Source organism: Mchenga conophoros, linkage group LG16 (assembly GCF_057382185.1).
Source record: "Mchenga conophoros isolate Kocher_MC1m ecotype Shallow Benthic linkage group LG16, M_conophoros_male_GT1.1, whole genome shotgun sequence".
Taxonomy (NCBI): Eukaryota; Metazoa; Chordata; class Actinopteri; order Cichliformes; family Cichlidae; genus Mchenga; species Mchenga conophoros.
The window spans coordinates 11,868,226-11,881,543 of NC_140541.1; the positions used below are offsets into that span (position 1 = coordinate 11,868,226).

General features: G+C 41.1%; 1 protein-coding gene across 2 annotated transcripts in view; it reads right to left on the reverse strand.

The window, feature by feature from the left end:
* LOC146556361 (SH3 domain-binding protein 4) overlaps positions 1-13,318 on the reverse strand; it is a 61,352-nt gene that overhangs the window by 15,397 nt on the left and 32,637 nt on the right. The window contains exons 2-4 of one of the 2 annotated variants that reach the window (XM_085249608.1): positions 9,692-9,913; positions 6,574-8,930; positions 6,101-6,343 (exon numbers count right to left, since the gene is read on the reverse strand). In XM_085249608.1, the coding sequence (XP_085105734.1) occupies positions 6,335-6,343; positions 6,574-8,930; positions 9,692-9,815 (2,490 nt within the window). In that variant the 5' untranslated portion in view covers positions 9,816-9,913 and the 3' untranslated portion in view covers positions 6,101-6,334. Of the gene's footprint in view, positions 1-6,100; positions 6,344-6,573; positions 8,931-9,691; positions 9,914-13,318 lie in introns of those variants that run through there. The other variant, XM_085249607.1, reaches the window with a different exon arrangement.

A 13,318-nucleotide genomic window follows, 5' to 3' on the forward strand; every position in this document is an offset into this window, starting at 1 on the left:
ACCATTTGCCTCATGCAGTGCAACACATCGTCGCATGGAGTCTCTCAGATTGTCAATTGTGGCCTGTGGAATGTTGGTCCACTCCACTTCAATGGCTGTGCGAGGTTGTTGGATATTCGTGGGAACTGGTACACGCTGTCGTATACGCCGGTCAAGCACATCCCGAACATGCTCAATGGGTGACATGTCCGGTGAGTATGCTGGCCATGCAAGAACTGGGACATTCTCAGCTGCCATCTGCCCTGAACAATGTGAACCATGATTCATCCGTGAAGCGCACACCTCTCCAACGTGCCAGACACCATCGAATGTGAGCATTTGCCCACACAAGTCTGTTACGGCGACGAGCTGGAGTCAGGTCAAGACCCGGATGAGGACGACGGGCATGCAGTTGAGCGTCCCTGAGACGGTTTCTGACAGTTTGTGCAGAAATTGTTTGGTTGTGCAAACCAATTGTTCCAGCAGCTGTCTGGGTGGCTGGTCTCAGACGATCTTGGAGGTGAACCTGCTGGATGTGGAGGTCCTGGGCTGGTGTGGTTACACGAGGTCTGCGGTTGTGAGGCCGGTTGGATGTGCTGCCATATTCTCTGAAACGCCTGTGGAGACGGCTTATGGTTGAGAAATGAACATTCAATGCACGGGCGACAGATCTGGTTGACATTCCTGCTGTCAGCATGCCAATTGCACGCTCCCTCATTGCTTGTGACATCTGTGGCATTTTGCTGTGAGACAAAACTGCACATTCCAGGGTGGCCTTTTGTTGTGGGCAGTCTGAGGTACACCTGTGCACTACTCATGATGTCAGATCAGCATCCTGATGTGGCACACCTGTGAGGTGGGATGGATTATCTCAATATAGCAGATGTGCCCACTACCACACATTTGGACTGATTTGTGACCACTGTTTGGGAGGGATGGTTATATTGTGTATCTGGAATGAATTTTAGGTCTCTACGTCCATCCCATGGGGAATGGGAGCAAAAACAAAAGTGTTGCGTTTATATTTTTGTTCAGTGTAATTGACACTAGACAAAATGCTTTACAACTCCACAATTTTATCAGTGCAAAAAAAAATCACTGCATTTTCACTTAAACAAGCAGCTGTTTTTTACGTGCATTAAAGTTATATAAAAAATTTAACAGTGCAAATGCAAATTCCTTGCTGACAGTTTAACCAAAAGGCATTTCCAGTGGAAATTAGCCGACATATCCTCAGCATAACCACGTATAATATCCACAAAACTTAAAAATACGGTAATATTATGTTGTATCACTCCGCGAGGTTCCTGCCTACGATAGACTTTCGAGCACCGTGTACCACATAAAATAGTTTCGAGGTCAGTAAACACAACCAGAATTCATACATAAGGCACACGGGATTATAAGGGGCACTGTCTATTTTCAGAAAAATCTAAATATTGATTTTAAGTGTGCCGTATTTTCCAAAAAACACGGTAATAACCACGGCCCGCTAGCATGCTCTACCAAAAATAGTGCTTTGTTCTGTATCTGACGGACGAAAGCTAAGCCAGTTCCACACCACTGAAGTTGCAGCATTTTTACAAACCAATTCTGGTTCATCCGTTTCATTCAACGATCCGCTTTCGCCCTTCTCATTCTGCGTCGCCGCCATGCTTTTTCCGCCATTTGCGCATGAAAACAAAGGCACTGCGCATGCACGTTTTACCCATATTCTATCGCAATATTTCATTTTCTTATCATTGCTCAACATTATACCAGTATTACCATGAACGGTATGATATGGCCCAGCCTCCCTACCAACAAACCCTTACATTGGAATAGGTTTTGTTACTGTCCTTCTGAAGGGAATACAGTAATCCTTGAAGTCTAAGATTTTCTAAATCTTTCCACTTCAAAGCACCTTCTAAATTGCTCACCAGCTTAGAGATAGGTAATTTATTGATCCACCATGATTTTCACCTTCCCAGCATTCCTAATGACACCAATTCAGACTGTGAGGGTCAGTCATTTAAGGTGTGCAAGGATTTTTGTAAAATGCCGGGTGCTTAGGTTAGCCTTTCCTTTTGGTTTCACCCCAAAGAAATATATATATATACATATTAGGGGTGCAAAGATACTCGTATCGATATTGAACCGCTCGATACAGTGCTTTCGGTTCGGTACACATTTGTATCGAACAATACAAAATTTTGAATTTATTTTATCAACTGCTGTCTGTGTTGAGAGCTCAGTGGATCTGCGTTCGACTACTCCGCCTAGGCTGCACTGTCGAGCGCAGATCCACTGAGCGCAGGGCAAGCTAGCAAGACAGAAGCTAAGCTCATTGCAACATGGCAAATTGAACCTCCCCCACCCGCATTCAGATCTGGCCTTTGGAACTATTTTGGTCTTCATGTGACGTATGACCCTGAAGGTAAGCGCGTCATGGACAAAAGTAAAACAGTATGTCGGATGTGCCACGCAATGCTCAATTACATGGTGGGAACTACTGCGTTAGCGCAGTTAGCTCGTTAACGTGTTGGCCGTCCAGCCCCACGCACGGGGCGATCCGCGGTAGCTCGTTAACGGAGATTTGCCGTGTTGTGGCGTTAACATCATTTCAGATTAATGCTGACAGCACTAGTGGGAACACAACGAATATGATTTCACATTTACGCCGACATCATCCTAGTGCAAAGACAAGTGGAAGCAGACAAAAACAACAATCATGCATGCTACAAACTTTACCCGAGTCATTTAGACAGCCGTTAGCACATGATTCTCCTTATGGGGACCTGATATGTTTAATATGCTGCTGAGAATATAGCCCAGAAGAAGCGTATAGTATAGCTTTTATTTTGGAAAGAGCCATTTCTCTGTAATAAACTCTCTTTTCCAAAGATGAGTGATTTCTCATAGTTGCTCATTTTTACTGTTAAAATATTAATCTGTTCATAGACATCATCCACCTGCCTCAGACAAGTTCAAATTGGTCCTATGTGCAGGGTCTGGGTCAAGGAAGACAATGGGGTCGCATGGATTGCAGGCGCCTACTAGTCCACAACTGCATCTTCTGTTTAGTTTGGGAACAATGAGGCAGGAAACATCTGCAGGTTTGAGATCCAACAGACATAACTTGGATCATTTCCATTATCCACAACAACAACAAAACTCTCTTTACATACCAACAAAACTCACATCTGACTGTCCTGCAGGGCCAAACTATTACGTGTGCGATGGAAGCTATATTCACACCACTATTTGTATTTACGCACTGAAACAATTCCACAAAAGATGTATTAAATGAAATAACAGTCTAGCACTTTTTAGAATTTAAAACTTCCCTAAAGCTCAAAGCAGCATCTAAAAGGGTGAAATTGAGCATAATAATAAACACACCCCATTAACATCAAGTTTAAGTGTGTTGAGATTTAACCTGTGAGTTTGCCTCATGATGGTGTTTTTACCGTCTACTGGTGGAGTATAAACTGCTCCACAAATTAATGGTTTGTAGACAAAGTAAAGGGAAAGTACATTAATGGTGTAAATGCTTTTCTTTCTTTTTTTTAACATAATGCCACTTTATTTTTCTGTTGCCAACTGAGCTGTCCATAAATCTGAAATCACTCCCCATTTATTACACTGTTTAGGATGCTAAATGTTCATGTAGTCCACAGCATGTCTCCCCTTTACTTCCTTTAAAACATCTACCATCTATGGCTGTGTTATTATGAGAAAGAAAATGCTTATTTTGTTTAGATGAGACATTTTTACAGCATTATAACACAGATTTTTTTTCATAATGACTGAAAAAAAATCACAGACTCCAGTTAGTCACGCAGAGACAGCTGAAATAAATCTCCAGCTGTACTCCCAAGGTATCGACAGAGAAGTCAAGCTTGTCCCTGCCTGTTGATATAAACAAACCTTGTGGAAAAAAACACTAGAATGCACTGTATTGCTCTTTGAAAATCACTCTCAGCAAACCAAAAAAAATTCACTTTAATCCTAGTTTAGTATTCTGACTACTGTTAAAAAAACAACAACAACGAAAAACTTAGCTACACTAAGTTAGTTAGTGTAAGAACACCCTGACCTGATGGTGGCGCCAGAAAATACCCGCGGTTGTCGTAATATTAGAAATAATATTTTAAATTGAAACCAGCTAATTGGTTTGAAGTGTAATAAACACTCCAACATGTTGTGGAAATTAAAAAATGTAAGAAAAGAATTGATGGATTTATATGAATATGAGCACAGCAGTACAGCCCTACTGATTTTACTCCTGAATAAAACATCATGCAGATGTATGGGGAATTAGTCTGAGTGACAGACTTCCCTGCTGTTCTGCCTTCCTGTTACGGTTTATAAAAGATCTGCAAGTTACTCACATGGCAGAAGTAAGTCTCAAATTGTTGTCTTGTTTCTGCCTCTCCAGTGTGAAGATTTGCTCAGTTTCTGTTCTAAACTACAGAAAATTTGTTCTGGACGGTTGGTGGACCAAAACATGGCTTATAAAGATGTCACCTTAAGCACAGACTCTGGAACACAGCATACATCAGTGGCCAAGTTACAATATAAGCACATAACATAATCATCTCATAACATAATACCTTTTGTGCCTCTGCAATACAGGTGCAGCTTAAACTGAATCTCATAATCGTTGCGAAGGAAGATGTATTGCAGGACTGGATGTGTGCATATATACATACAATGTTCCTTTTCTCTACTAATAATCAAAGCACACTAAAAAAGCATCATACATTTTAACACAAAGACTGCTCTTTGGTGCAGCCACAGTGCTTTTGATTTGGTTCTCTTTCGTCTAAAAATAGATTTCAAAATGGCACGTCAAATGGCACACAGGCGAATCGTTGGAGAATGTCCCCCCGACACAGAAAATAGCTCAATTTCCAGAGGAGGGAAGATTTGATCACGCAAATGATTCTGCTTTCGGGGGTGGGGGGGGGGAGCAGTGTTTGCACATCGGTCAAACGAGAATATGTATGCTGGTAAAACAACCGTTCGTGATACTGAATCTGAGTGATCATTGCGTGCTTTGATTGTCCTGAGAGTAACCAGTAGTTTATGTGTAATCCAGACAGGAATAACATAAAAACAGGCCTATGTTCAAACTACCAAGCAGGGCATATTTTCAGTCACCACCTTTTATTATGTTCTTTTCCATACTGCAGTTTCTCTGTCTATAAATGTTTCTAACTAGTGTTTACAACCCTGTGCAAATTACAGTGTTTCTGCTCGGCATTACTTCAGCTGTAAGATGTCTGTGACCTCCGAGAAACTCTCAGGAGGATAATGTACTGATACAGAAACAAAGCGTAGAAACAGTGCCTCAAGTCAAAAGGGAAGACAGCCCACTAAAAAGTAATATTTCAGGGGCACACAGACATGTAAAATGTAAGTCGTAAAATGAAAAATGCCAAATTTTACGGAGCACAGTTCCACAAACAGTGTGTTTAGGCATGTAAGGATGAGGCTCGATATCCAGACAGCCTGAGGCGCTGAGGCGAAAATCCACATTTCCATGACAGAAGATGTATAACTGAGTGCCAGACAGAGCTGGTTTGCACATTTACAGTGAGCACAGCTCAGCATTTTGGCCTTTCCCCCTCCGAGAAAAAAAAAAAGGCTGAATGCACTGAAAAGAAAAAAACACAATACATAAGCATAATGACCAGGCTTCAGACACATCTGTTCACTTTAGAAGAAAAGCCCCAGTAAAATCCCTAAAAATGTTAAACTTCGCTAAAGCGTTCCACATTTGATATTCTACTTAAAGCCCAACTGAAAAAAGAGACGTAAAGAAAAGGGTTTTTGTTATGAGCTGACAAGCACCTGTGTTTCTTTCTAACTGGCTGAGCTGTATCGCTAACCCTAACCCCTAATGATAACCTAAGAATACGGGATTTGTTTCCCAAGTTGTCACAACCACTGGTCAAAATCATAGTAATTGGAACTGACACAAATGAAAAACATGCATTTTTCACCAAAAAATAGAGTTTGGGTTACTTCTCATCATCAATCACACGTTAGCCTCACAGAATTAATTAATTCAGTATCATTGTTTCCATTCCTGAAATGTCTTAGTGTACATACCAGAGTAAGAGCCAGTTTCATTAAGCTCTCAACACTTTTTTTTCTTTCCTGGTATTTGATTTATTTGCACATAAAGTAAAAAAATTACAAGTGCAGTCTATGCTATCTATTGGATTTGTAGGATCAGCATACTCATGGGGAAAAAGTATTCTGCTGCTCTGCATAGCTCCTCGGTCCTGATTAGACCCCGATGCCTACACAGCAGTTATTGACTGCACTCCCAGAAGAATCAGTAGACTGGACCACAGCCTAAATCCTAAGGCAGCTGTGGGAAGATAACACAGCAGAGGGATAATTATGCTTTAAGAAACAAGTGTCCAACCAAGGGGATAAAGAACAAATAATGCCTCTAATTGGACCAATGAAGGCCATAATGTATCGAAATGAAACTGAAAAGTTAAAACAGAAAAGAACAATTTTCATTTCTTCAAATCGGTTGTTCAAAGAAAACGCTATGTCACTGCTACAGAGGAGGATGCCAAGGTAGTAACTTACTGTCAGGAGTTCTTTCTGGAAGGACTTCCTCTCTTTGCTCTCGGCATTGTTGCAGTCTTCCTTCAGCCTCTCCAACACTGATGCAACCCTCTCTGGTTCGCTGTCCAGCTCAGCGCGGCAAAAATGCGTTAAGGGTAGGTTGACATATCCAAGTGCATCTGCGAATGCTCGCCAGTTGCCAATGTTCTCCATCAATATAGTTCTTACAGAGGCGTAAATATATGTGAGGAACTTGCAGGGCTTCAGTATCTGCTCAAGTAACAATGAGGTTGTGAGGTCAGGCCCAGTGAAGTAAATTGGCTTAACTTTGCCGACCACTAGCACATTCTTACAATGAACAAGTCCCATTCTGCCCTGATAATATCCAATGTACCATTCTTTTGTCCACAACTGGCCCTTCAGCTTGATCTTCTCCTCACTTAACAGAGCTACAAAATCTCCTTTCCTATATTCAAGCAAGTACTGATTTTTTGTTTGTCGTATGACAGTTTTGATTAACTTTCCAAACTTCAGGTTGTTTATTCTCCTGTCCTGAAAAACAGGATACTTAGTGGCAATGGCAAGAGGAGACAAGACAATCTTACCAACTTCCTTCTTCTTCAGGAATCGCCGTTGCGCTGATGTCTTTGGGCCTGCTTTGGGTGGCGGTGTTGGTGTCTGGACACAAAACTGGGCCAGTATACAATCTTGGTCATCTTTGACCTGGATTCTTAGGGTGAAATCCGACACATCGTCTGCGCGTGATGCAATGACATAGACAAGCCTGCTGACTTTGCCTAGCTTAACTTGGAATCCTCGAACTACCCTGGCCTGCTCACTAGCCTTTACCTCATAATTGGCCATGTTGGAATAAACTCCTACACGAAGGTCCTGCGGTCGGGACAGGATAAACTGGTGTTTGCCCCAGAGCTGGAGAGCAACTGGTGGTGCAGACTGGGCCTGCTTGCCAACCTCACTCACCAACAGTGTCTTTGGCGCACAATCATGGCCGAACATAGCCACCACTGTTTTGAAGGATGGATGGATGTGTTTGGGACCATACACTCCCAAAGTTATCTTCTTAACCACATGCTCCCAAACTGTGGAATTTGGAGATAAGGATTGAGCCTGAGCCACGACACACACGTACATACATGGCTCAAGGTTATCCAGGCACACCTGGACTGTGTCTCCATACATGTATGCCTGAGGAACAGGAGTGTAAGGTCCCTCTTTACAATCACTTCGTACACACAAGACTTCAGTAGTCTGCCTGCTCTCCATTTTTACCACAACAGACACTTTCATCTCCAGGGTAACAGTGGTTTTGGTTTCCATGTTGCTGAGTTTAATCTCCACCACAGGGCTGACAGTGGTACAGCGGTCACTGTTGAGCTCTAGCGGCGGGTCTAGCAGAGCTTTAATTGAGATCTGCTGTGTATCCCCAGGGGCGACATGGCCCTCTGGTACATGGATGCTGATGCTGGTTTCCGGAAGCTGGACAGCTCCGCCTGAGCTGTCTAGTCGACATACGATGTTAGTCTCCACCGGCTGCGTTTGGCCCCAGCCTGGGTTCTGGCCAAGGGAATCCAAATCATGGCAGGACCTGGCCAACTTGCGGTGTGTAAGCCATGCAGTCCGGAAATCCTCCCTGCTCTGAAACTGCTCTGGTGCTGGTGCTTTAAGGCCTCCAAAGAAACTAGCAGAGGCCTGAGGAGCATCGGACTGTGCCTGCAGGATGGATAACTCCGACAGACTGTAGGAACGTTTGCTTCTAAAAAACGGGTTGTCTCTGCGCATAACCTGACCGACCCCCACAGGACTTACAGGGTTCAAACTGATAACACCGCTGCCAAAACCATTAATGTCAACAGTGCTGCTGGTGGACTTGGGCAACGATGGAGTGACGGTATCAAACAGAAGAAGATCAACTGATTTTTCATTACTGTTTTGATCAAGTGAGCTCTGGGGACCCCCGTTTAGAAAGGGATTTGTAGAGGTATGGTTAGTTGCAAAAGGATTTCCATTTTGGAAGGTGGTTGGTTTAAGAATCACTCCTGCCCACTCGCCTAGAAGGTCCATTTCTTTGGCTGCCTCCTCATTGCAGTCTCCCACAGTGTCAATCATCCCACTGTCGCTGAAGGACGAGTCTCTGTAGTTAATGGGCTCCACATATGCTGCAGGAATGTAACCCATCTCTTTGTTATTGTGGGCATACCACCACTCTCCTCCTGACGAGTCCAGAACATAGAGGCGATCTCCTTTAGAGAACTTCAGGGTGGTGAAGCTAGACGGGCAGTAGTCCTTAATGGCAACAACCTCCCTGGCAGTGCCAAAGGAGGCAGTTGTGTCCAGTCGTAAGGCACTGGGAGAAGGCACTGGAAAAAAATAAATAAATAAAACATGAAAGTGTGATATTTTTGTGGTGAAATACATCATTATGTATATAAGGCAAGTGCTAGTCATCAACTTTTCAGTGTTTCTATAGAGAAGTAGGGTTAACTTCTAAAATTCTAGAAATAGGGCTTTAACAAATTTTTATTTATTACAAATTATTTCAAGAACTAAATATTTTTTGTCTACATATGCAGAACCTGGGCCATTTATATTCAGCTATGGAGTGTCACTACCAGATGTGCAGACATGGAAGGAAAGCTCTCTCACTATTTCATGCCCCTATTTTGTTTTTTTTGTTGTTGTTGTTTTCTTTGGGGGGGGGGTTTGGTTCCTGTGTATCTTACCTACACTTAACAACAATATGTATGGCAGAATGATGGCTCAATGCGGAATGAGTTAGAATGTTCTTTGTGGAGTTGTTTACACAGGATTTTACAGAGAGCTCTACAATTATCAAAGATAGTACCTATAATCCCCATAAACACAACTACAAAACAGAGTCTGCATCTAAAGAAGTTCACTGCTGAGTCTGGGGTTTATTTAAACTTTATTCCTAGTTTTAACAATACTGAAAAATTTACCCTAAAAAGCACTTAAAAGTAGTATTTATCAAAGTTTATCTCTGAAAAATTGTAATCAGCTTATTTAAAGTAAAGTACTTCAAACCTGAGAGAAAAACAGAAAAAAAGAAATAAATGACTCTTGTGTCATTAATTTCAATACGCTTTTCAGGCCTGCTGACCTTTGACATCGGTGAGACTGGCTTCTGACACTCCTTCGGTGAGATCGATGAGCGTTCCCTCTGATTTGCAGCGAGGCAGGGAAGCGTTGTTGTTCGTCGTGGCTCTGATTCGATGGGCAGCCATGTTTGGACCAGTGACTGCACACCCGGCGGTGTTTTCGAGCTACTCTAGCGTCCTCTGAGCTAACGGGGAGATCAGATGTCAACAGCCTCCCATGATCACTGTAAGACAGAGAATATATTGAGTCAGCAGTTATTAATTATTATTTAGAATATACCAATGCGTCCTCTCAAAGTAAGATTTTTAATCTTTTAATCTGAATGTTTTTGGTTTTCTGTCTTCTTTAAGACAAACTAAACACCAGTGTGTATAGCTATAGTGGATGTTCAAAATTATTTGGATGATTAAAGTCTCCTAAACTCTTTGATGCATCCTTCAGGAGTTCAGGATATTCATGTACAGATTCAGCCCAGAAAATAAACATCAGTAGAATACAAAATTAAGCACACGCATGAGTTTTGGCTGCCTGGGCGATGATAGCAATTAATCTTCATAAATGTTATCTTATTTATTCAGACTAATCTTCTCCTTAGTGATAAGACTATTTCTGTAATAATTAACATACTCGAAAGAAAAAAGAGATTATCTTGTTTTTGAGCTTCTAAAATCTAAAACGCAGAAGGGTTATATTCAGGGGACAAGTCAGCTGCCAGATATGATCAAGTTAAAACACAAAATATTCCCTCATCTTTGGTCAACAGAAGGCAAACTCACACTGCTGTCCACTCTTAGCTGTTGGATTCAAATTAACTAAAAGACATAAATATAACACAGGATCAGTGTTTCCTCCAAAGTGATTACTATCACACTGATAAAGGTTAAGATTAGTAGTCTGTATTTTTTCCTTCTATTAATAAATCCTCCAAAAATACCAAAACAAATAAATGTTAGTTTCTCAGCCCCAGGCTGTCTGGTTCCTGCTGAAGACACAAATCTTTAAAAAATTGTTACAAATATAGTTTCATCTTAAAACTGAAACTATTCTGTAAACAGCATTTCTATACAGGTGGAAACAACAGAAACTGATTCATTCACCTTTGATGCTCCAGCTTGTCTGTGGTGCTTCAAAAAAAAAAGACGTTTTAAGAGCTCAGTTGCTGTAGTAACTGTGTGTCTGTCTGTGAAGCAGTTTATACTTTCACACAGGAAAATGTGAACGATACAACATAGCTTGTGTTCAACATCCTTTAGTGCAATACCAAATATTGAATGAAATGTCTCTTGATATAGTTTTAGGATAGAATAATTGGACTTTTATCTTCTCTTTGTGAGTTACACGTGGCACATATTTCCACACATTGTAATATTTCTTGTTTTTTGTAGATGCATCATGCGACGTTTAGTATAACTTTCTGTCTGCTCTTGCAGTCCTTGCCAGGAATCAGACTAGACTTTAAACCCACTGCAGTCAATATAAACACAAGGCTTAAAGAACAGGAGCGTGAAGAAATGCAAACAGCAGATATGGGTCAGTGGAACATAGCAGTTTGAGAGACACCAGGCATTTCACTGTAATCCATAATTTATAACACAGTCAGCTCAAAGATGGCATAAAGCGCAAGGAGGAAGAGGCCGAGGAAGACTTGCAGCTGTACTGCACTATACAAGCAAACATCCAGTCTTTCACTGGGCTGTAGCTCAGGAGTTTTAGCAGGTCATCTACTAATCTGAAGGTTAGTGGTTCAATCCATGGCTGCTCCTGTCTGTATGCCAAAGAATCCTGATACTGAACTTGCTCTGATGTGTTCATCTGCGTGACAATGTTAAATAGAAAGCACTTAGGTGTAGCTTGTGTAAAGTGCTTCGATTGCTCATGTACAAAAGCACCATATATGAACCATTTCAGTATTCTGGCTTCAGCTAACTTTGGCAGATGTCAGACACACTTTGTCTATCATTAACATCAATACGATGTTAATATTCACCTTCATAAAATCTGGTAAAGCCAATTTCCTGTTCTCTGCTTTGTTAACAGTTATCTTAGTTTGAACTATTTTGATTGATCTACTGAATTAAATCAGAATTTCTAATGGAAAACAAATACAGTTTATGGAAACCTATACAATGTGCAATGAAAAAGGTGACTGAGGGTATTTCATCACATAACAGCAAGAGATCCTCTTAGACAGCTGCATGCAACCCTGGTGTGCTTCTAACTCACACACGTACACCAAACATTAGATCAAAAACACTGCAGCCAAAGTTTTACAGGCTTCTTTGAATCTTATGTGCACCACGTGTGTAACTGCTTAATTAAACTGGGACTCTAAAGTTTGAGCGCTCCAGTTTAAATTTGTTCAATCAGGACATGTATGTTCTTTGCTTCACATCACACTCATTGAAGCATTTAAAGATTCAAGTTCAGTTCATTCTGTTGCTTCACATAAAACATAGATATACAGACTGTTTCAGACACAAAGGGGATAGGAAGAGGTTCAAACAAACAGCTGTTCTGCTTTAGGTTCTGCTTTTAAAGTTTGATTTTAGCTCCAAAACAAGAAGTCACAGCTTTACAGCTTCCCACTGTCAGCTGTTGACATTTAGAACATCAGGGGAAATTACTGTCTTATGCTTTGGAAACCATTAACAGCCCATTCACTGAAGCAAAATTATTAATTTGGTATATAAAAGCTGCAGCATCAGCTACTTTATAGTATCCCCATAAAACCACATGCAGGGTTTCTGAGTCCTAACAGGCTCAACAAATACCAGCTTATGATTAATCTCTATCCTGCTGGGAGACAAAGATTCACTTTATAGCTGTAGCAATGCATAAAGGTGTGCGTGATTAACCTTCATTACTCTCTAGCACATTAAGTATGGTTTTGTTTTGTGCTATAACCCTTAAAACTGTATCTGTGTGCCATGTTCTCAGTATTAGCACAGGCTGGGCAATGGAATCTAAGGCACATTAGCAACAAAGGCCATTATCACTACTGTCATAAAAATTACTTTATTGTCTTTAGTTTAAACACTGACACGTTCTTGTGGGGCGACTGTTTAGTTAGTGTTTTCAACAAGATAAATTACTTGTCAAAGAATATGGCCAGTTTGCTGTGGGAAGGTTGTACATGGAAATTATGTGCATATAGAGCTGCAAATACAGGTAAGCATATCTACTGACTGTAAGTTAATTTAGGATAGATTTTTTAACTTTTCTTTTTTTTAACTAGAATTTTTAGCCTCTTTTAGTTGTCTGGCCCACAAACGTTATATTCTTTGTTAGCTTGGGCCTCATTTACAATGGTTGGAAACTCCCTAGCAGTCTCTGGAAAAAATGTGCATTCTCCAACCAGTTGGTGAGTGGTTGCTAGAAGCTGTTGGTCATCGCTGAGTCACAATCAGAATTAAAATGCTGCACCAAAACCCTCCCTGAGATTGTTTAAGTCACTAGCAGACTGCATGGAAGATATTGACTTGTTTGCAAACACTCGCTACATACCTAACCTAAGTGAAACTCGAAAAAGTGTGACACATACTAGAAACAGAGACACTTCACTGGTGCAGCAGATACATTTTAAATGTGCAACTTTTAATGAACGGTCTCTGTTCAAACCAGTATTAAG